Source organism: Pocillopora damicornis, chromosome 3 (genome assembly GCF_964200805.1).
Source record: "Pocillopora damicornis chromosome 3, jaPocDami1.2, whole genome shotgun sequence".
Classification (NCBI taxonomy): Eukaryota; Metazoa; Cnidaria; class Anthozoa; order Scleractinia; family Pocilloporidae; genus Pocillopora; species Pocillopora damicornis.
This window is the reverse complement of record NC_142672.1, coordinates 15,572,184-15,593,404: the sequence shown is the minus strand read 5'-3', so window position 1 is coordinate 15,593,404 and position 21,221 is coordinate 15,572,184. Positions and strand designations below refer to the sequence as shown.

Genomic DNA, 21,221 nt, shown 5'->3' with positions numbered 1-21,221 from the left:
TTGAAGGACAAACTCACTTGTACCACGCTGCTGTCTTCCTTGTTTTTCTCTCTCGTGCCAACGTACGCTGTTGCCTAAATTACAGCTCTCTTTCTAAATTACAACTCTCTCTCTCTCTTGAAAACGATGGGGCCAATCCACTCCCCTTGTTTTGAGTGAGCGATCCTTCAATCGATAATCTGGTCTGCCCACAGGCGGCCCAAGCTCACGTCTCGAGAAAAAGCCAACGATGAATTCATGAACGCGTCACGCGTTGTGTGACTCGGTGTTAAGTTACGGGAGGAACCGTTGAAAATTTGAACACGTTATAAGGCATAGTATGGGGAACGACATATGGTCGATTTACAACGATAAATATTTCGAAATCTGAATATTTTACACGTAAAATCAATAAAAACTTACTCATGCCCTGTGTATCCGTCGTAGTTTCTAGCGATTTCTGCTGTTTTAAGCTTGCTTTACCATCACTGTTAAACATGGTTAACAGTGATGATAAAGCAAGCTTAAAACAGCAGAAATCGCTAGAAACTACGACGGATACACAGGGCATGAGTAAGTTTTTATTGATTTTACGTGTAAAATATTCAGATTTCGAAATATTTATCGTTGTAAATCGACCATATGTCGTTCCCCATACTATGCCTTATAACGTGTTCAAATTTTCAACGGTTCCTCCCGTAACTTAACACCGAGTCACACAACGCGTGACGCGTTCATGAATTCATCGTTGGCTTTTTCTCGAGACGTGAGCTTGGGCCGCCTATGGTCTGCCACGCTGTCAAAGCTTAGTCTCGGCTCACATGATGATCACGTGATTTTGCGCGTGACTGTTCAACTCTTGGAACAAGGCTATTGTTTAGCTCTCCAGGTATCGGTAATTAACGCCTGGAGGGCCAAACATTTTTCACTACACCTTATTCCAGAATGGCCGCCAACCGGTAAAAGCTCGGGCGAGTGGCACGAAAACGAGGTCATAGGAACCAAACCTAAGAAATTTTACAGTTTCTACTAAGAAGTTTTCGACAAATGTATCATTTAGTAACGTACCCTTCCGGTCAGGAAGAGAAAATATGGCAAATACTTTATATGGACCCCTTTACTAACCGAAGAAGATATTTCGGGAAGTTCGCTTGCTGGAAGAAAACCCTCAACACCGAAGAACTCCGAATCGGAGTTTTGGTTGCGCTGTCGCGGCGACTCGTGCGAAGGTCTGTCAACTAAAGCTCAGGTCGTAAAAAGGTAAGACTTATTGAATATTTAGGATCGTTTGCTGTGTGCGTTATGTAGAATTATGATTTGTATTCTTTTATTTCAGGGTAGAGGAATATGTAAGCAGAAGGTTGGATCAAAATATTGTCGGTCCAGATCCCGAGATGATTTACACGAAACGGAAGCTTCACCGTATGGTTGCGAATTCTAACAAAACGGCGGACGACTCAAGTGCTATGGCAAGCTCATCAACACCATCACCTGAGACACAGAGGAAACCGAAAATTCCATCGGATGGCAGGGGATCATCCCTTGAAAAGGCGCTTCTTTTTACAAGGGCAGAGATGGACAGACATATTGGAAAGTCTGCGAAACACTGGGTAAAATGCCAAATTTTAGTGTCATTTAAGTAAAATTAAACAACTATTAAACCCAAAGACAAATTTAAGCCATGTTTACTAAACTTAAACATGACTTAAAAATGTACCTTTGTTTAGGCGAGGTTTAAGCATTCTTAAATGCAAATTAAATCGACATTGAGATTTAAGCTATGTTTAAGTCATTTTAACCGTACTTAAATCCTTTGAAGGATTTAGGGTTACTTTAAACCACCTTAAATCTAACGTTAAACCTATTGGGGAGATTTAAGGTCTAGTTAAAGGAGCCTTAAATACAACATTAAATTTATCATAACATTTATGCCGTGTTTAAGGACCTTAAAAACACATCAAATCTTTTGGTGTACACCAAGTCTACTTTATTGACATAATCTCTCACCAGAACCAGAAACCATACGAGAGCAGCCTCCAGCAACCTTCAATGAATTAATCATAGATTAATATTAATATTATGTATCTAGTAAAGCCACAATATTTCACGCTACTGATTTTATTGCTTTTTCAATTCTTTGGGTAATGAAACTGTGTTTGTTGATTTTGAACAAGAGACTTGATTTCTTGTGTTGGAAACTGTTTCACTAAAGGAAGGTGATTGCACAGGGAATTTGACTAACCTGAGCAAATAAGGTACATTTCTTCAAAACCATATAATTTTAGTATATACCAAACCAGTGGACAGTGTTTTTTGCATGCTCTGATTGGCTACTCAAACTCAGGATAGTACATGCATGTGCTATCCACTTCCCAGCTTAAGCTGAAGTGTGAAAAACTTTTTTTTGCAGTGTTCTGAGATATAAATTTATAATTCTTTTATCTCACTGGTTTGGTATATACTTCACAGCTCATTAAATATCCACCACCACTAAGGGGAATAATATTTATTGTTAAATATATTAAAAACAACAACGACATGTGAATGTAGATTGATGTTAATAACTGGCTGGTAAAATAATGGCACAGCGTGGAATAGGGCAAACTGCCATGAGTTTTACATTGTCAAGAGTTAAATAAGCTCCAGCAAAAAGACTGTGTATCCTATAAACAGGCAAAAAGTAGCTTGATGCTCTAGGTTCAAAGTTATTTGCATCCCACACACAAAGGGTATTAAAACTTCCCAAGCATTGGTTTTGCTGAACAAGGAAACCGGGGTTTCTGAGCATGAAGTGAACAGCTCTGAACTGCAAATGTCACCAGACATCTCTAACTGAACGTTGAAAAGCGCGCGTTTGTATCGAGGACGCGGTATGTCTCGTCCCCAGAGTGAGGCCGAGATCCTTATGCGCATGACAAATAACGCCAATCAAATGTCCAAAACTATAATCGCGGGATATTTGATCTTTCACTGTCGTTTGTTCACTCGGCCGAGTTTCGTTTCGTTGCGGGCACGTGTTTGGATTCTTCCTCGATAGGATGATGGCTGCAAACGATCCAGTTCAAGAGAGACAGCTTGTTCTTATGGAAAGAATGAGTAGAAGGATTGATTCGATTCTCGAAGGGCAAAAGAAACAAGAAGATACGAATGCAGTCCTTCAGCAAGAAAATGCAAAGCTGAAGAACCAACTTGCGAGTCTGGAAGGGCAGGCAAAGAAGAAAGGCAACAAACGTTCTAAAAGCTCTCGCAGAGAATCAAATGTTGTGATTCCAAATGACTTAAGGGTAAATATTCTTTAATTACTTTAAGGATATAAATTTTTTCAACTTTAGTACCGTTAAGTTGTGTTTGAGAGTTTCAGTTGCGGTGTATCAGAAGCATAAAACGTGTCTTCAAAGACACCGCCATTCCGCCATCACGAGTGTTCTGTGTTAACTTAAAGCACAATATGTGTAGATGTTGGTTCTAGTGCTTATCACAAAGTTGGAACATCCTTGTGCTGAATTCTTGTGCCTATTTTGCAAGCATTTAGCAAAAATACTGTTTACCCAGTTTAAAATTCCACTGTGTACTGTTTACCCAAAAACCCTGCTGACCCTGAGTAAAGAAATAAACAAGTTTGTGGTTTGAATTGACTTTTGACATATGATGTTCTTCCATATTATCTTCCAGAAACGGTTTCGGTTCATCTACAAAAAGATGGTAGAAAAAAAAGTGACACAAGGTTTCATCATTGATGAGGAGTATGTTATTTTTTTACCATACATAAGGTGATGTGTTTAAATAGCAAGGCACTAAGAGAGATGGCATGCAAGATATTAGAATTAAAACTTTACCACCAAGAACTAAATCTCTCTCTGACCAGCTTCTTCTAAGGGACTGTTCGTTATCTGTTTTGAGGCCAGTGTTTAGAGTCTGGGGCCAGTGTAAAATATTCAAATTGGGAGTAGGAGGTGGTAAACTTTTAGAATCTGTTATTTCAACTATTATGTTGCTGATAGATTAATACATGCAAATTTTTGTTTTGAGAAATCTTTTCCCTCCAAGAACCAGAAATCCTAATGTCAGTTTGAAGGTGTAAAAAGCATGTAGCTTCTGCACTGTACCAGCAGTGATTAGAAAATTGTCCCTCTTGTATAACTGCTTTACTTGAATTATTATTTCCTTTTTTGGCTGAATAATAATAATAATATTATTATAACTGCCTCTGGCTATTGTTTAAAACAAAAATAACATTCTCATTTTTATTACAGTCCACAGTCAGAGAGAAACCAGAGTATTTTTACAAAAGTGAAAGAAGTACAGAAAAAAGAGCATGGAGGAGAAAGCTGCCTATGGACTGACTTACAAATGGAAGGTATTACATTACAGGAATCAAGTTTTAATGTTGTGTGCAAGTTAGAACAAGAAGCATTTACCTTGTGCAAAATCAAACAAATTTTCTGAAATATCTTGGACAGAAAACTTAAAAACTGAGAGGGAAAACACAATATTACCAGCATTAATTCTTTTAATTAATATATATCCATAAGCTGATGTTACATATACACATAGACTTGTCATTGTATTGTAATTTTAGGATATCATGCAGCGATAATAATTATTGTTTTTAACTCAACAGCTCAGTTTTATCGGTACTTCAAAACAACTAAAGAAAGAGAGCAGAGGATAAGAAAAGGGAAAAATGAAGAGCATAAAGAAAAGTGCAAAAGGAGCAGGCGTTTGCTAAATGTAAGGACTAGCTAAGTTGTCTTGCTTTTGCCATGCTAAACCTATATTCAAGAATAAATTTTCAAGATAGTGTGGCTGAAGCATGGCTTCTGAATCAAACGTTTCAATTCAGTTTGACAACAAGTGTTGTTTAATACTGTGGCAAATTTGTGCATGGCATTGTACCAACATAATAATAGTTTGAAAACACAATACAATGTGGGATAATATACAGCAACAAAAAATGAAACAATGCCATGCACAAATTTGTCATACACTGTAAGTAGGACTGGTATGTTTACAACTGGTGTACAAATACACATTAATTAGGAAAGTCAACCTTGCTGGTAGTTAACCAAATAATATGGGTTTGCTTTAATTTAGTACTGTTTTGTAGCATGAATTTTTTTCTGGGAGTTCTATTTATTGCTGATTGTTATTTTCATATTTTATATCTTTTGTGGGATATCATTTTGAGTTAGAAAAGTATTTCTATTTGGTTATTAACTAAATAATGACTAAATTGTTGCTTTTTGTTCCATTAGAAACTGGAAAGGCATCAGTCATCCTATGAGGTGCTACAAGCTTCTATGACACCAAAAGAAAAACAGTATTATAGTGAAATCCTTTACATTGATTATATGAGTAGCGAAGAATCAGATTATGAGGAGCAAGAAGATTTCATTACTGGTGAAAAAGAAAAGAAACTGGGAAGATATGTAACCAAGAAGCTATCATGGGAAAGAACAAGCTTGACAAATGCAAAAGCCAGGCTAGACAGAACCTACAAAAATAATTTGACCCCCCATGCCAGGGCAATGGCTAAGCCAAGGAGTGTTGGTGGCATGTCGGAGAGGCCTGCACCTGCTGGCCCACTTTGGGCTGTCAGGCAGATAAACAAAGAGTCGTGATTGAGAAAATACTTAACACTTTTTCTACTTTTTATTCATTTATTTATCATGTATTTAATGGCAAACTGAAGTAATTGTTTTGTTAGAACAAATTATTGTCATCAAGATCACAGGGATAGTTTCTTCCAAGTATTGTTAAATTTATTGACTTATGATGGGGAAAATTTGTTCCTGTCAAGCATAAATAAGCTAGGTATGTGTGACATTTAACCCTTTAACTCCCAAGATCTGATTGGTAACTATCCTCTCTAGCTGCTACATATTTCCCTGTAACTTAGTTATGAGAATCTGGTGTGATATCAAGACAAAGACCTATACCTGATAAGTTTGAGAATTCTCATTATCTCTTTGCTGGATAAGTTCAAGATATTTTAGGGAGAAGTTACTTGTTAATCACTCCTGGGAGTTAAAAGGTTAATTACAAATAGGCAGTAGCTTTAAGAATGTGTACCAGTGAATTTAAAATAAAAGAAACTTGAAACATATATTGTTTAGTGTGATATGTGACCTGGTGGGTGGCAGTTTAGTAATGAAACAACAAAACAATAATATTTCACTGATTTCACAAATTTGATTCAAAACTAAAATAAGCAACAAATTTTGAGCAGATTAATTTGCATTAAATGGTACTTTGACAACATTAAATGTTTAAGTTCTGTTTACTTCAATTAAACAGTACTTAAACATACAGGAATGTTTTGGACACATTTAATGTGCACTTAAACCTGCATTAAGTTTTAGCCTTAAGATAGTATAAGCCAGGTTTAAGTCCAACTTAAATCTAGGTATAAGTGACTTAAACATCAACTTAAACTTATTAAACCTGAGTTTAAGACAGGATTAATCCATGTTTAAGGACACCTAAATAAATCTTTTCTCCATGTGAAACATATTGGTGGGGATAAACATGCACATCATTCTGTTCCCATAGGCTTTAAAAAGGCTAAAACCTACCTAGAAGACGAATAATTACACGATATTCACACAAACTTTGACCAGCAGTACTTTTATTATCGTTGCAAATGTTTTCGTAGCTTTAAAAGGTACGAAAGCCCTCACAATTTAATTATTGCTTTATGCTTGATTTCTGGAGAGGTTGTTTATGCAAATTGTGGCCCCTCGTGTGCTGCCGGGAAATCCGGTTTTTGCAATCACGTTTTAGCTTTAATGCTGAAGATATGCCAGTACACTCTTTATAACTGTAGAAGTGTCACAGAACTACAACATGAGGCAGACGAAAACAAGCAGCATGCACCTCAAACTTGCAGAGATGGCATCAACCCCGGGTAGAAGGTATTTCATCCTATCCTAATATATTATGGAAGTTTCTGTTTCCAAAATACAAGTAGAGGGTGAGCACAAAAGTTGTGGTATTACAAGTCTGTTTTATGAAGCAAGAAAAGTCAATAGGAAATCAAAACTAAATGATTCTGTAGAGGCTGTACAAAAAATAGATCCAACTCTGAGGTTGGTACAAACTTGTGAACTGAACACTAATGACCCTGTTGACACAAGGTTTGGGGAAAGTCCTGCAGGGTCATTTGGATCTTACCAATTTTCATTTCAGGAATCTAACTTTAAAGTTACATGTAACTTAGCTCCAATTCAACCAGCTTCAAGAGCATCAAATTCCAAACCTTCTTATCCTTCACTGCCATTAGATTATTTGAATGATGACTTTGTGTTAGATCTGCCTGATGATCTGGATATACTACAGAATAAACTATTAGATGAACTTAAGGTTATTATGCCTGATGCAAAAAAGATAGAAGAAAATACCAGGGATCAGCATAAATGTAATGCTTGGACTGAAGAATGCAGGTATAGATTTACAGCTTCAAATTTTGGAAAGGTGTCAAGAAGAAAAAGAAATCATGAGAAGTTTTGTAGTGACTTTTTTGTGTACATGAGCAGGGGGCTTAGCATTGAAAGAATACACTTTGATGAAGAGCACTGGAAGAAAAACAGAGCAATGGAGGAATGTTTAGCCCAATGCCTGGAGGGAGCAGGTCCTGCACTGTAAATCCCTTGTCTGCCATTACTGAATCTCCATTCTCAAACTTTTGATCTAAAATACCACTGTGTAGAACAATTTCCCTGTCTGAGATGTGTCCAGTGTAAACCTGGCTCACAAATGACAGTGCCCCACCTGGGGTTATTCCAACAAAGGCTTTCAGAGTGGTGTTATTTTTATAGGTACTAAAAAGTTCACTATTTAAACAAAGGCTGCAAGGCATTTGGCATTTAACTTTGGTGCAGTCTATTGTTATTCTAGTTGAGGAATATTTTTCTTTAAACTGCTCTGGCATGTGTTTGTTTACCTTTTCTCTAGAGGGCCACATGGGTACATCCTTAAGCCTTAAATATAAAAGGTTGACCCAGGTTATTATTATCCTGCTTATTGTAGCTTGAGATATTCCATAGAGATGAGCAAGATGTTCCTCTGCGAAACCTTGTCTTAATCTAAACAAAGTAATAAAAAGTTCCTCCTTAGGATGCAGTAACCTTGGTCTTCCAGGCTTTGGAAATGTTTCTGTGTATTCATCATTTTCACTAAGAACAGTTGTATCCTGGCCTGTGGATGATGAGTGCCAATAACGAATATTTTCGCCATTCTCACCAGGGTCACATAAATTGTATAACGCATCAAATATTTCGTCATTAGCGAATCCAGTGTAAAACCACATAGACTTACTAAACCGATCTAAGGAAAAAGATTTCTTCTCCAAGTGATTGTACCGGGATGTCAAGTTGACAAGTTGTTGTTTTACTTCATTCAGTTTTATCACCAGGGCATTTGTTTTCTCCTTTTGTTTTTCAAGTTTATTTATCAACTCCACCACTTGTCTTTTCAGTTAATTCACATACTTTCTTCTTGCGAAGTTCTAGACTCTTGAAAAGTACAATCGACCGGTAGGACTTCGTACGCCTTGTCAACATTCAAGCTAGTGTTACATGTATTTACTTCGAGCTTTTCGTCGGCAACCTTGTCAACATTTAAGCTTGTACCATTTACCTCGAGCTCTTCGTTGGCAACTTGAGGCCCCGCTTTAGAGACTACATACCGGGGTTTTGGTGGTTTTCGCTTCTTAGGAGAACCTTTCTTCCACGAAAAAATGGAAGAAACAGCGGTAGGATGAAGTGTTCTTCTGCCAGCAAGTGTGCTCTGAAAATCTGAATCCTTGAAGTGTCTCGAGCAAACCCTCGTGTGCCAAGATATCCTGAAGTGGCGACAAACATCTCTTCGAACAGCTCGAATCCATGCAGCTAATAGGTCTTTATTTTTTGAAAATTTGTGGAAAGATATCTTCCAGTCTTCCTTCCGATAGACCTTTTTCGTGCAATTCGGAACACAGCAGTTTTACGGCATTTTGTTTACAGAACAAATACATTTGGCCCTTATGACCTCGTGCAACTCGCCCCAGCTTTTAACGGTTGGCGGCCATAGGGTGACTTAGGAAAATTTACCCTTCTTTCAACACAGTCACGTAACCTTCGTAGCCATATCAGAGGCCAATTGTTGTTGAATCATATAATCGCATTGCTTACACAACGGGAATGGAAAGTTTGCCTGTTTTCCAAGTGAAAGTAAACGAGTGGACATCGGAGAAGTATTTTGATGTTTTAGGCATGAAAATTCCAGTATTTGTTGCTCCCAACCCTAAGTTACTGTCCGACGTCATCTCCAATTTCCAAACGAGAGCTGAAGATGTGTTCGTGGTTACCTACCCCAAGTCAGGTTTGTGAAAATATAGAAAAAGGTTTAACTTTCGAACTGTGCCAAAACGCTTGGTCATTGCGAACCAGATACTTCCCTTGAAGTTTTATCGTTTCTTTGTTGACGCCGTGTGATCGCATCGTTGTTATAACCTAAAAGTGAAAGAAAAACTTGCCGCCTAAATTAAAAAGCGATTTTCGACCAAAGGATGCGTTATTCACGCTTAATTTGCAGTCTTGTTTTCTTTACAGTCTTCGTTGCTTGACTTGCGACTCCAATGACAACATTTTATCCACAAGCTAGGACAAAAGCATAATAGTATATGTATTAGTCAAGTTTACAGTTGTGTGCTTGGTTGCCAAGCCTTTGAACAGAACTGAGGCTAAGGTTGACATTGTTACTCGGGCTTTCCAAAGGAAAGGCCCGAGTTGAAATTCCGGCTTCGTTTTTTTTGCGTTCGGTCGCAAATCGCAGTCAAGTCCTCATCACGCATGCGTTTTGACTAATGAGCACGTGGCATGGTGTAGTGGCAGAGGAAGAGAGGCTTTCGCGGTGCAAAATGAGCACAGACACTGTGTATAACACGCTAAAAACGCATACAAAATATGCACACATCGTTCGCGGTACACCCACACTAAGAGATGTCTAGCGTTTTCGGAACGGGTCGGTCCGCGAACCTTATGAGAGATCTCTTTATGAGCGAACATTTATGAGTGAACCTTTCATCGAGAAACATGCTATATCAATTAAGCTATCTAATGTTAATCAAGAGAAGCATAGACGCAAATCTCATGGTGTATGTAGACGTGATCGTGAACCAAGCGGAATACTAATTCTAAGTTTGAAAAGGTTAGGGAACAAGAGCAGAAGGGATAAACCAATAATTGCATAAAAAAAACTTAGGCAAATGCAAGGGAAAAAAACAAAGTTTATTTACAAAGAAAGCCCGGGTGAACGCACCTTTGCGTCTAGTCATGATACAAACCTTACTGCTTTTCAAATGCAGATTACTTTGTTATCATGCTAACTGGATACTGGTCTCTACCTGCATAATAATGCAAGAATTGAATGATGAATACCTGAGAGCCTTTATCAGACGATGGGTCATCACTATCTTCTCCACTGTGGTCACCGCTTGAGCAACTCGCAGTGCTAAAATAAGAATACTTATGGTTACGTACAAAACTATGGGTAAAGTGCTAAAAAGAAATGTTCATACCAATGTAACGTAAATTCTGTGTTCTTTAACGTGCTAAACACAATCAAGCTTGAAAATAACACGAGGGACTGATTTATGTCGGATTTCTTAATGCAGGATGTACTAATTTATTTCAGATGCCATGATCTATGACTGCTTAGTTTAAATGACAAAACATCACTTATAGAAGAAAATCTTCTTTCGGCCTCTTTTCTTTCAGTTACAGCTAGCTTTTTCAAAATGTGCCGAGCAGCAAGGTCACCTTCAGCCTCACTCCAATAGGCCTATACGGCGTCGTATCACAATTGTTTTATTTCCTTTAATACACCTTTTGCTGTTTATTACGAGAAAATACGCGTTCATTTGCGTTAAGGGGCGAACAATTGCGTGGAAATACAATCATTAGAGTCAAAAAACCATCGTCCAGGAATGCTATTGAATTGCAAACAGTGTGATAAAAATGTTAATGAATGGTTTATGCACGATATTGATTATGTATTGTCTCTATTGAATTTCAAGATGGTGTAAATGACTTGAATGTTAGCGCAAATGAAAGTATATTTTTCTCTTTTGTTTGACGAATGTCTCATAAGAATGCCCAAAATTGTTATTGAATGCTGATTACAATGCAAAAATCGTTATTGAATCTGATTTACGCGCAAATAATCGTTTTTAGCGTTAGTGAATGTATTTGCACGCAATTGTTCGCCTTTTCACGCGAATGAATGCGTATTTTCTCGTAATGAACAGCAAAAGGTGTAGTTGAAGATCATATATTATGGTTCGTCAACATAAAATTATATATTTTTGACGCTTCTTCCTGATCTGCCCAAGGCGAGAGGTCAAAGTTCTCATTGTTTTTCTGCGTCACGAAGTCTTCCTTCATTCACAGAAGTTTGGCCTTCAGATGTTTAACTGGAATTTTGTATGTTTTTGCTGTATCGCACTGAGCCCTCCGCTAGAAAAGTTGAAGTAGTAGATTGTAATTTTATTGCGGTTCCGCTGATTTTAGCTGTTACAGCTAGCCGCATATTTTATACTGTCACAGAGCGCTTTGTTGTTATCCCACAGAGGGCTTCAAGCTGATTTGAAAGACAATGATCTTTGAAAACCAAACTTATGAGCACGTACATCACATGAAAACCAGTACGGTAGCCGTTCACGAATATACATGCCTCAGGCATGTATGCGAGCATGCCTGAGGCATGTATGGGAACATGCCTGAGGCATGTATGGGAACATGCCTGAGGCATGTATGCGAGCATGCCTGAGGCATGCTCGCTCTCCATCCCATCTTTCAATTACCTAAACCATAGTTAGTCTCCTCTACTAACTATGACCTAAACAAAAACTACGGACTGAGACACGGGTGAATAATCAGTAACGACGCTTCGTCGGTCTATCTTATCTTGGGACCTTCTCAAAGTCTCTTGCGTCTAAATAAAACCAGTTCTCTTGTAATCGCAGACGAACGGACGTTAATGTTGAAGATAGGATGTCGCTGTTAAAAATATAACACATGGATTCCTAAACTATGGATTGTTAATATATACAATGTATTTGTTGTTGTTGATGTTTTATGTTCTTTTTTTTAGTACTGTTTCTAACTCTTTGTAGGATATATTGCACTTGTGGGTGGATCTGTCATAATTTACCCCATTTATAACAAATTCACACAACGATCAAATGGAAAATCGGAGTAAAGTTGGCTACGGCAAGTCAGTAGGATATATTCTACTAAAATGATGAATTTCACAGAATTTACCCCTTTTGAAATTCTCAAACTTCGAGCGAGGAAATCTTTACAATCTTCTTACACTTTTGCATTGCTTCTCTCCCCTAGCTGGGAAGTGATACGCAGAAGACACGATCACAACGCACATTTATTGGAAGAAATAAAACTGCATTCTATTGATTTTTAGGTGTGATGACATAACTACAACGGAAGGCACAACTGCAACACCACATGGATCTGCCTTTTTACAATTTTTGCGAATGGCGCGGAAAAAAACTGGATCGTTGTCCGATTTTTAAAGAGCTAGACTGATTACGAGCGTGTGATTAGCCAATCAGATTCGAGGATTCAAGATTCCGACCCCTCTTCGGTTGCTTCAGAACAAAATAAAATGAGTTTCACCGAACTGTTAAGGAAATTGCAGAGGGTTCCAGCAGTAAATAAGAATCCTCCCTTAGCGGATTGGTCGAACTGATATAAATTCGTGCAGTTTGGGTCATTTAATTTTTTGACAAGACTTGCCTAATTAATTAATTAGTTAATTAATCAGTAAATCAATAAATCAGATCAACAACGAACGCAAATTTTCAAAATTGCCGGTTTTTTCTTCAGGGACAACTTGGATGCAAGAGACTATCTGGCAAATCTATAACAACGGGGAGAACACAAGTAAAAATATTTTTGAACGAGTTCCATTCCTAGAATTTTCAGCAAGTCCCAGATTGGGAGAGTTTGCGGACATCGCCAAGGTTCCCAGCCCTCGTCTTATGAAGTCCCACCTTTCTTACAGCATCATTCCTAAAGGTTCATGCGACGGCACCAAATGTAAATATATTTACATTGCCCGTAATCCAAAGGATGTTGCAGTTTCATATTTCCATTTCACGGTGAGCCTGACGTCATTTGGAAATGGCTACAATGGGCCATGGGAATTTTTTTCCAAGTTGTTCATCGACGGAAATGGTAAGATTTATCAGGTCGGTCACTTTTTATCGCCTTGGTGGTGGGGGGAGGTTGGGGGCGAAGATTTGGGGGGATCACATGGTTTTCAGAGGGAACAGAGGGGGGATAAGTCGTCGCCAAAATAGTATAAAGGTGGGGCCTAGAGAAGTTTGACTGCTAACTAATTGCCAATGAGAGGGGTGGGGGATGATAAGGATATAACCTCGCCGTGTGGGCAGATCAATTTTAATGACACAACCACAATCCTGCAAACCCCCGCCCCCCTCCCAATATCCCTACGATAAATCGATAAATAATGACCAGGCCCCAATTAACTACATGGTGGCCATCATGGAGAAATTAGAAATGAATTTTCTTGACCTGATTTTTTCCCTTGTACAAGGGAGGTATAGTTGAGTGGAACGATGATTAAACACTCTCCATCCTCAACTGGTCTCCAAGATTGTTATTTAAGACAATGCTTTTGGAGCTTGTTGGTGCACTTTGTTAGAACTTCACGTAAACTGATAGATTAAAACATCACACTTTCTTTCGCCTCAACAAAGCAGGCTCGTTCTTATAGTGTTGTATTGCATATCATTAACAGTTGGTTGGAACAAATGGAATGACCATGTTCTGGGCTGGTGGAAGCACAAAGATGATCCCAAAGTCTTGTTTCTAAAATATGAAGATCTCAAAAAGGTTTGTTAGTAAAACAAAAAGTGAAGCAAATAAATTAGATGTTGCCGTGAGGCTGTTCAGAAATAGATCACAGAAGACTTCAAAATGCCGACGGGTGCGTAAATACCATACGGACGTACACCTTTTGCTGTTCATTTACGCAAAATGTATATTTATTTACGACAGCAGTTGAAACTATGCGGCAAATATACATTCATTAGCACTTCCATGAACTTCATTAGCGCGAACGAACTTTCAACAACGCTATTTGCATATGTATTAAGAGGGTCTGAATGGGGGTACTTCGATAACTCTAAACACTTATTTTTTTGACTGTATAACATCAAACAGTTAATTTTCAGCCATTTTAACACTAACATTAAAAAATTCGTTGTCACATTATTTTTTTGCCATAAACAAACAAACCACACCCTAAAAGGGGAAATATCTATGTTGGGCCTATGTTTGTGGTCTCAAAGAGGTTTTTTTGGCCATTTTCCAACAATTCGGGATTATTTCAAGACTTCTGAAGAGTGAGGAAGATATCCGAAAGCTGCCGAAGATTTCCGAAAGCTGTCGAAGATGTCTGAAGGCTGCCGAAGATGTCCGAACACTGCTGAAGATGTCCAAAGACCGCCGGAGATGTCGACTGAGACTGCCAAAGATGTCCACAGACTTATGACCGACGATATTTGAAGACTACCGCAGATTTGGCTTGTATAACTCATAACAATTCTATTCTTAAAGCGCTTTTACAGCGAGGATTCACCGACCGTGACCACTTAGAGAGAATATATTAGTAACAAATCAGATTACGATATTCAAATCAAACAGCCAATGGGATAGAACATCGAAACAAACAGTAAAATTAAGCAAATTTACGGACTGCCATCCGTTGTATGAATACCTCAGTATGATTGGTTGGCTTTGTGAGATGGTCTCAGTTGGTGTATCTGCACTGTAAACAAAAAGAGATAAATACGAAAGTTACAAGGAAAATGAAAGTTAACATATATGAGTGTTTAAATTTGACTAGTAATAAATGCAATAACAGAATATTCTTTTACCAATAAGATCGGCTACATTGCTCACAATGTATAATGGTCAACAAAAATGACAGACATGTCACTCCATCCTGGCCAAAAACATTTGATTATATTCCATACCTGAATATTCGCGATTGTACCAACTAGAGACCAAGGCGGAAATGAGCGCGGGTGGTGCGACCAAATCTGCTGAACGTTATGTCTGTATCATTATCCACATCGCTCTCCGAGTCGGTGTCGAATTCATCCTGTTGCTCGGGGAGGTCTGTCACGTCACCAACTGCGACAACTCCGAGCATGCTTTCGTCAACAAAGGTGATTCTCGGTACTTCGTTTGTAGCTCGTGGAATATTTGTACCCTGGTCGACTCGTTCTTCATTGTCTGTCCCTGGATCATCTTAAACATCCTCTTGGAATGTCGATACCTGTCAACCAATTCCTTCATGGCTGCCTCAATGTTGGGGTCAACGTTATCAGCTGGAGGAGGTTTCACCAAATCTACGTCCCGTAACTCCACACTGGACTTAGGCACTGGATAATAAGACTTCTCAAGTGTGAAGTACTTCGCACCCCACTTCGTTGTTCTCTTTAAAGATTCCTTTAAAATTGTTCCAAAGTCTTGAGCATACTGAAGAGCGGTGAAAGTCTCGTTTTTGAAATGGGAGACTGCATGAAGGTTTTCCACCTGAGTTGTTAGCAGCGTACGCAGGTCAATGTCACCAAGATAGTCCTCGTTTACATTCTTAACGTTATCTCGTAGCTGTTCCATACCTCTTTCGAGAAGCACCAATGACTCCTGTGTTTTGCTGGAAACAGTTCCTTTAGGGCCATTTATTGTTGCCGTTTCTTTCATTTTATAGTGCTGCCTTACTTCTGCGACTGTGTTTTTAATATAAGCATTTACAGATGAAACATTGCACACAGCATCTTGAAGAGATAATTGGACGGCGTCGTGCACCAATTCCAAAACTATCATAGAGACATTCGAGGTTGCGAAGAAAGGACACTTTGCCAGTAAGCCCCGAAGCTAGTTTGATTGTTTCAGCAGCTATATCGGAAACAAAAAAAATTTTCTGAAAACAATGTTGCCCTCATAACCATACAGCCTCCTGATTTCCGTACAAGAATCTGAAGAATTCCGAAAAAGTCGCTCAATCGAGGTTACAACCATATAACCCTCCAGCTGCGCTAGTTGCAGCCAAGTATGCTGATTGCCGCAGAACATAAAGAGATTCAACACTTGTCACGTCATTGTAGTAGTTTATCTGTCTCAGCCTACTACCGATGATAGCCACTCCATTGTACTCTAACTCCAGCTGCATTATGCCTTTCTGCTCATCATCTGCACACAAGATGATATCCTTACTTGCCGCACAGATGGAAGTTTATTTATTTAAAGGTGGGTTAATCTGGACAATTTGTTTTTTCAGTTTTCGACTTGTGCAGCTAAAGATCTCAGATGTGTCGTCAACCGCTTCTGTAGAACTGAACCTGTACCCTCAAGTGACAATCTGAAACGACTAAGCTGCGGGCAAATCAGCTCGCGATTTTAGGCGTCCGGGTTAGAAAGTTACTTCGCCTTTCAATTCAATGAAACGGATTGCTGAGGAGCCTCTCTCTGCAACGAAGACTATGCCATTGGTAAAGCATAGATCTCGCGCATCCTTGAATACTTCCCTCCGAACATTTACATCGACTGGTCGGTGTAAAAGCAGTTGTACGAGACCATCGAGAGTCGAAATCGTAGTCTAACGCCGTACTTTGCCTTGGGGCCCAATTTTATGTGCAATTGGTCTTTTGCAAACACTACTTTGGTTGGATTTCCAGAAGCGATACTTTTCAGGAACTATTGTGTGGATTACCAAACGTATCCCCTTAAGTTCATCCAGTACTGAGGGTCTAGTAAAGCGCATTATCGGTTCTAAGGACAAGAGCATTTCAGCTTTGGCTCACTGTTCGCGAGTGATTTTCTTGCAGAATTTAAAAGAGCAGAAAAAATTTGAAAATCCTTAAAAAAAACTCTGGGGTCTCCTTTCAAACACTAAACAGTATTTTTTTCAACATTAAAAAAATGGCCAATTTAACAGTAAACACTTAAAAATATGGACAAATAACACTAAACACTAAACCTCATTCAGACCCTATTAACATTCAATGGCATCAACGGATGAACAATTACACCTTTGGACAATCAAACATAACAAATATACTTTCAATCTCGCGCAGTGGTTGATCATTAATACTAATAGAAAATCAATTACATAGTATGACAATCAATTGCATCTAAGAGACATACAATAATATAATTTGCCTAGAGACGCACAATCAATTGCACCTTTATACAATCGTTTATTCAAAATTGTCAATCATTAACTGATAAACTTGGTGTTTTTCTAATAAACAATAGGAAGAAAAAATATTCATAAGTATCATTCATCGTAGTTACATTATTTTAAAATACTGAACAAAAATACAAGAGTATCTACATTATCATTCACCTGGTTTTTTTTCTTTTTGCACAATATTTCGCTGAAGCAGATAAAAAATGAAGAACATTTTACATGTACAGTACGCTGTAAGAAACAGTGTACGCTGTATGAACAAGTAGACGCGTTGGAGACAAATAACCGAGGAAAATCATGCCGCCAAGAAACAGAATCCTACTAGAACAGCGACAAAGAATTGTTCAAGCCTCTGAAGATGTTAATGAAGATTATTTCACCCACCAATGCAATCGTTTTTCACTCGGCATTTCTCGGTGGAATGAATGGACAAAGATTTAATGATTTTCTGTCACAGGCAAGGCTAAATCTCGACCCAAATAAACATGTGATTTTCATTTATGACGGTGCATCAGCCCACAACAATCCTGCCATTCCTGGTCCTAGTTCTGAGCTTGAAAAGCTACCACCATGCAGCCCGTTTCTTAACATCGTAGAGCAAGCAATAAGTGCCTTAAAAGCCGCCATAAAAGCGGACATAAGTCGTCCAGACCAGCGAGAACAGATGAACAACAGAGCAGAGGCAAGACGACAAGGAATCGCTTTAGGAAACTTCCGACTCAATTGCTACACTTCAGGCCCTGTAGAGAAACATAGGCACTATCACGGCTGCTAAATGTGGACAGTGGTACAGATTTATGCAAACGCACATTCCAAGATGTTTAATTAAGGAAGAAATTGAAGGATAATTACAAAACATTACATTACAATGCACTGTAATAGAACACTTTTGAAATTTCTTTTTCCTCAGTTGATTGTTATTACTACACATGTTTGTCAGTTCACGTTAATGATTGACCATTTTGAATAAACGATTGTATGAAGGTGCAATTGATTGTGCGTCTCTATGCAGATTGTTTTATTGTATGTCTCTAATACGCAATTGACTGTCGTACTATGCAATTGATTTTCTATTGGTGTTAATGATCAACCATTGCGCGAGATTGAAAGTATATTTGTTATGTTTGATTGTCCAAAGGTACAATTGTTCATCCGTTAATGCTATTGAAGGTTAATACACACGCAAATAGCGTTATTGAAAGTTCGTTCGCGTTCATGAAGTTCATGGAAGTGCTAATGAATGTATATTTGTCGTATAGTTTCAACTGTTGACGTAAATGAATGTACATTTTGCGTAAATGAACAGCAAAAGGTGTAATAAACAGCCCTGAGAACAGATTTTAAATCATAATGAATATTTTATTCAGGATCTACCTTCACAAGTTCGATTGACCGCCAACTTCCTTAACAAGCCGCTTTCAGAGGATATCATTAATCGTATTGCTGAACAGTGCAGTTTCAATGGGATGACAAAAGATTTATCGAGATACATGGTGCACGTCAATGAAAGCCAAACCTCGATTCTTCGGAAGGGCGTGGTCGGAGACTGGAAGAATTATTTTACTCCAGAGTTGAATGAGAGATTTGAGAAAGAGGTGTTGTCAAAAATAAAAGGAACTGGATTGGAGTTTGATTTTGAGTTATAATTGGATTTTCATAGGTAATCTCTACGTAGTGGATGTTCGGTTGTAAGACGCTACGTAAATGTATCGACTGAGACAAAGAAGGAAATTAAAATATGTACTTACTCTGTCAGGTCACGTGACTGCGTAGAAGTCTTTTAAATCCTAGTGTCGCACGAAACCTCACTTCAAGCCCGAGATTTCAATCACTCAATAAGGATTACATCCTGAGGTTAGCTATAACTGCAAAAAGGAGAAGGAAAGGCTGAATGACCAAAAAAATACAATCGACGAGAGGCAGCCTGGATCTCTACTGGACAATAAGTGTTTTTCTTCTTAGGACGTTTCTTTCATTTAACACGTAGGTTCCATAGTGCTCTGTGTGTGTGTTATTGATCAAAGATGATATCAAACCATGTAACTGAATAAAAGAGTGCTGCACAACTGACCGCGGGTAAGTGTGTCACTGATTTTCTTGCGTTGCGTTGCGTCTGTCTGATTGATTGTTGAATTCATTGAGGATATTTTGAATTTGAAGCCAGCTATTGTTGCCTTGTTTCCAAAACTCGTACTATGATTTTGAATAGAAGTTACCAATTGCCGAAATAAATCAGATTTTCAGCGACCTGCGCATGATTTTAAATGACAAAATTATTCTCATTGATGAGAGATTGCAAAGAAAGAAGCCTTAAAATATCAGGCTTCGATCATACTTCGAGGTGATGCAACTCGTGCCCACCAGTTGCTGAAGTTGGCGCTACTACCAAGTTAGCAAGCCTTTTGTTGGGCACGGAGCAAATTTTTTTCTCCAATTTCTTGCAGCTCCATGATGACGACCATTTCGTTTTCATTGTCATCCACAGGGAAAAATATGGGTTATTATTTCGTTCATTTGTGATAATAATCCTTAAAAAAGAAAACAAACAAACAAACAATCATAGAACACACTAAAATTAGTTTTGCGCCCTCGCTGTCTGTATCACAATACACGTCAGCGGTCGTCTTGTATTGGCTGTTAGACAGAACGATGTGCAGCACTGATTCATGGTACGTGACCCGTTATCTTTGCCGTGCGCTCTGCTGATCATGACGAGTTCTGAAGTCACTGAAGTAAGAGAAGGCGACTGGACGACAGAAAATTTTCGTGAAATCTTGGGCTTGAAAATTCCAGCGTATTTCACATCTGATCCTCAGCTACTAAGCGACTTCATCACGAACCTCCGGACAAGACCAGATGACGTCTTCATTGCTTCCTATCCTAAGTCAGGTGAGAGTAAACTTATTCGATGATTTGATACCTATCTGCAAAATCTTACACTAGTCGCACTCTATAAGGCCTCTTTACACGAGCCTGGGTTGATTTTTGTCCTGATTTGAATTGTCGTTAACTTTGAAACATATTCGCTTTACGCCGAAAGTGTACATTTTCGTGTGACTCTTACCCGGTCTCGACAAGGCCCAGGGTCACTCGTTGAGATGGGAATGACCCGCGATAGTTTTCTTCATGAGAACACCAAACATTTGTCTGCAGTTATTTAACCCAACTAAGTAGGTTACCCGGGGTCGTGTCAAAGGGGCCCTCGAGAAATAAAATATATTCGGCAGATTGGTAGTTCGGTATATTACAAAGAAACCTCCAAGTACTAAAAAGTGAATGGCAAAGTTTGATTCGACTACAAAGTATGACTAGATACAAATATTTCGCAATCATTTACAGCGTACTTGTACTAGTGCAGATATATACACGTTGCATGTCTTTATATGTGCTAAGTACAAGAATACAATTTAAAAAGGTACTAATTTTTCTTCCAATTCTTAAACAATGGCTTTTTTATTCATCAACAAACGATACTGCCAATGGAGAGACGAGCAAATCCCCTTGTCTTTTAGGATCTACTCTCCCATGTTCGGTCAATCGCAGACTTCCTCAACAGGCCACTGACTGATGATATTATCAGTCGCATCGCTGAGCAAAGCAGCTTCAGCGGAATGAAGAAAGACCGTGATTCAGTTCTTACAGTTCCATTCAGGGATGGCCGAAATGTGCCGATTCTTCGGAAGGGCGTGGTCGGTGACTGGAAAAATTACTTTACTCCGGAGTTGAACGAGAGATTTGAGAAGGAGGTGCTGGCAAAATTACAAGGAAGTGGACTAGAGTTTGATTTTGAAATATAGAAGGATACAGAACAACGACTGTAGCAAACAAAGAATAACTTAGATCAGAGAGCATGGAGTCGATGTTGAAATCCCACTGAAATTAATGTACCTGTCTGATCAACAGGACATGAAACAGAATCTTTTCGAGAAATGCCAATTTTGTTAGAAATCTATGCTTAG

General features: G+C 38.6%; 4 protein-coding genes and 1 non-coding gene across 6 annotated transcripts; 4 read left to right on the top strand and 1 right to left on the bottom strand.

Annotated features, from left to right (window-relative positions):
* Positions 1–934: 934 nt before the first annotated feature.
* LOC113668042 (uncharacterized) lies at positions 935–9,658 on the top strand. The gene is made up of 4 exons (XR_016184728.1): positions 935–1,239; positions 1,316–1,589; positions 2,974–2,989; positions 6,457–9,658. It is a non-coding gene; the product is annotated as an uncharacterized LOC113668042 (transcript).
* Positions 2,976–5,625, top strand: LOC149048483 (uncharacterized). Its single transcript, XM_089201563.1, has 5 exons — positions 2,976–3,263; positions 3,652–3,722; positions 4,233–4,336; positions 4,601–4,710; positions 5,235–5,625. The coding sequence occupies exons 1-5, from the start codon at positions 3,018–3,020 to the stop codon at positions 5,598–5,600; spliced, it is 897 nt and encodes a 298-aa protein (XP_089057689.1). The 5' UTR covers positions 2,976–3,017; the 3' UTR covers positions 5,601–5,625.
* LOC113668031 (amine sulfotransferase) lies at positions 9,048–19,332 on the top strand. Of its 2 annotated transcripts, XM_089201561.1 has the most exons (5): positions 9,048–9,339; positions 12,864–13,214; positions 13,801–13,895; positions 18,630–18,922; positions 19,250–19,332. In XM_089201561.1, exons 1-4 carry the CDS (start codon positions 9,159–9,161, stop codon positions 18,906–18,908), a joined length of 906 nt encoding a protein of 301 aa, XP_089057687.1. In that variant the 5' UTR covers positions 9,048–9,158; the 3' UTR covers positions 18,909–18,922; positions 19,250–19,332. The 2 variants fall into 2 exon arrangements, with proteins under 2 accessions (XP_089057687.1, XP_089057686.1); XM_089201560.1 differs by lacking the exon at positions 19,250–19,332 and having other exon boundaries at positions 18,630–19,027.
* Positions 13,434–15,818, bottom strand: LOC149048482 (uncharacterized). Its single transcript, XM_089201565.1, has 2 exons — positions 15,338–15,818; positions 13,434–13,646 (listed from the first exon to the last, which is right to left on the bottom strand). Exons 1-2 carry the CDS (start codon positions 15,771–15,773, stop codon positions 13,543–13,545), a joined length of 540 nt encoding a protein of 179 aa, XP_089057691.1. The 5' UTR covers positions 15,774–15,818; the 3' UTR covers positions 13,434–13,542.
* Positions 19,333–19,396: 64 nt separating the features above from the next.
* Positions 19,397–21,208, top strand: LOC149048481 (sulfotransferase 1E1-like). Its single transcript, XM_089199476.1, has 3 exons — positions 19,397–20,151; positions 20,437–20,501; positions 20,775–21,208. The coding sequence occupies exons 1-3, from the start codon at positions 19,929–19,931 to the stop codon at positions 21,057–21,059; spliced, it is 573 nt and encodes a 190-aa protein (XP_089055602.1). The 5' UTR covers positions 19,397–19,928; the 3' UTR covers positions 21,060–21,208.
* Positions 21,209–21,221: the final 13 nt, after the last annotated feature.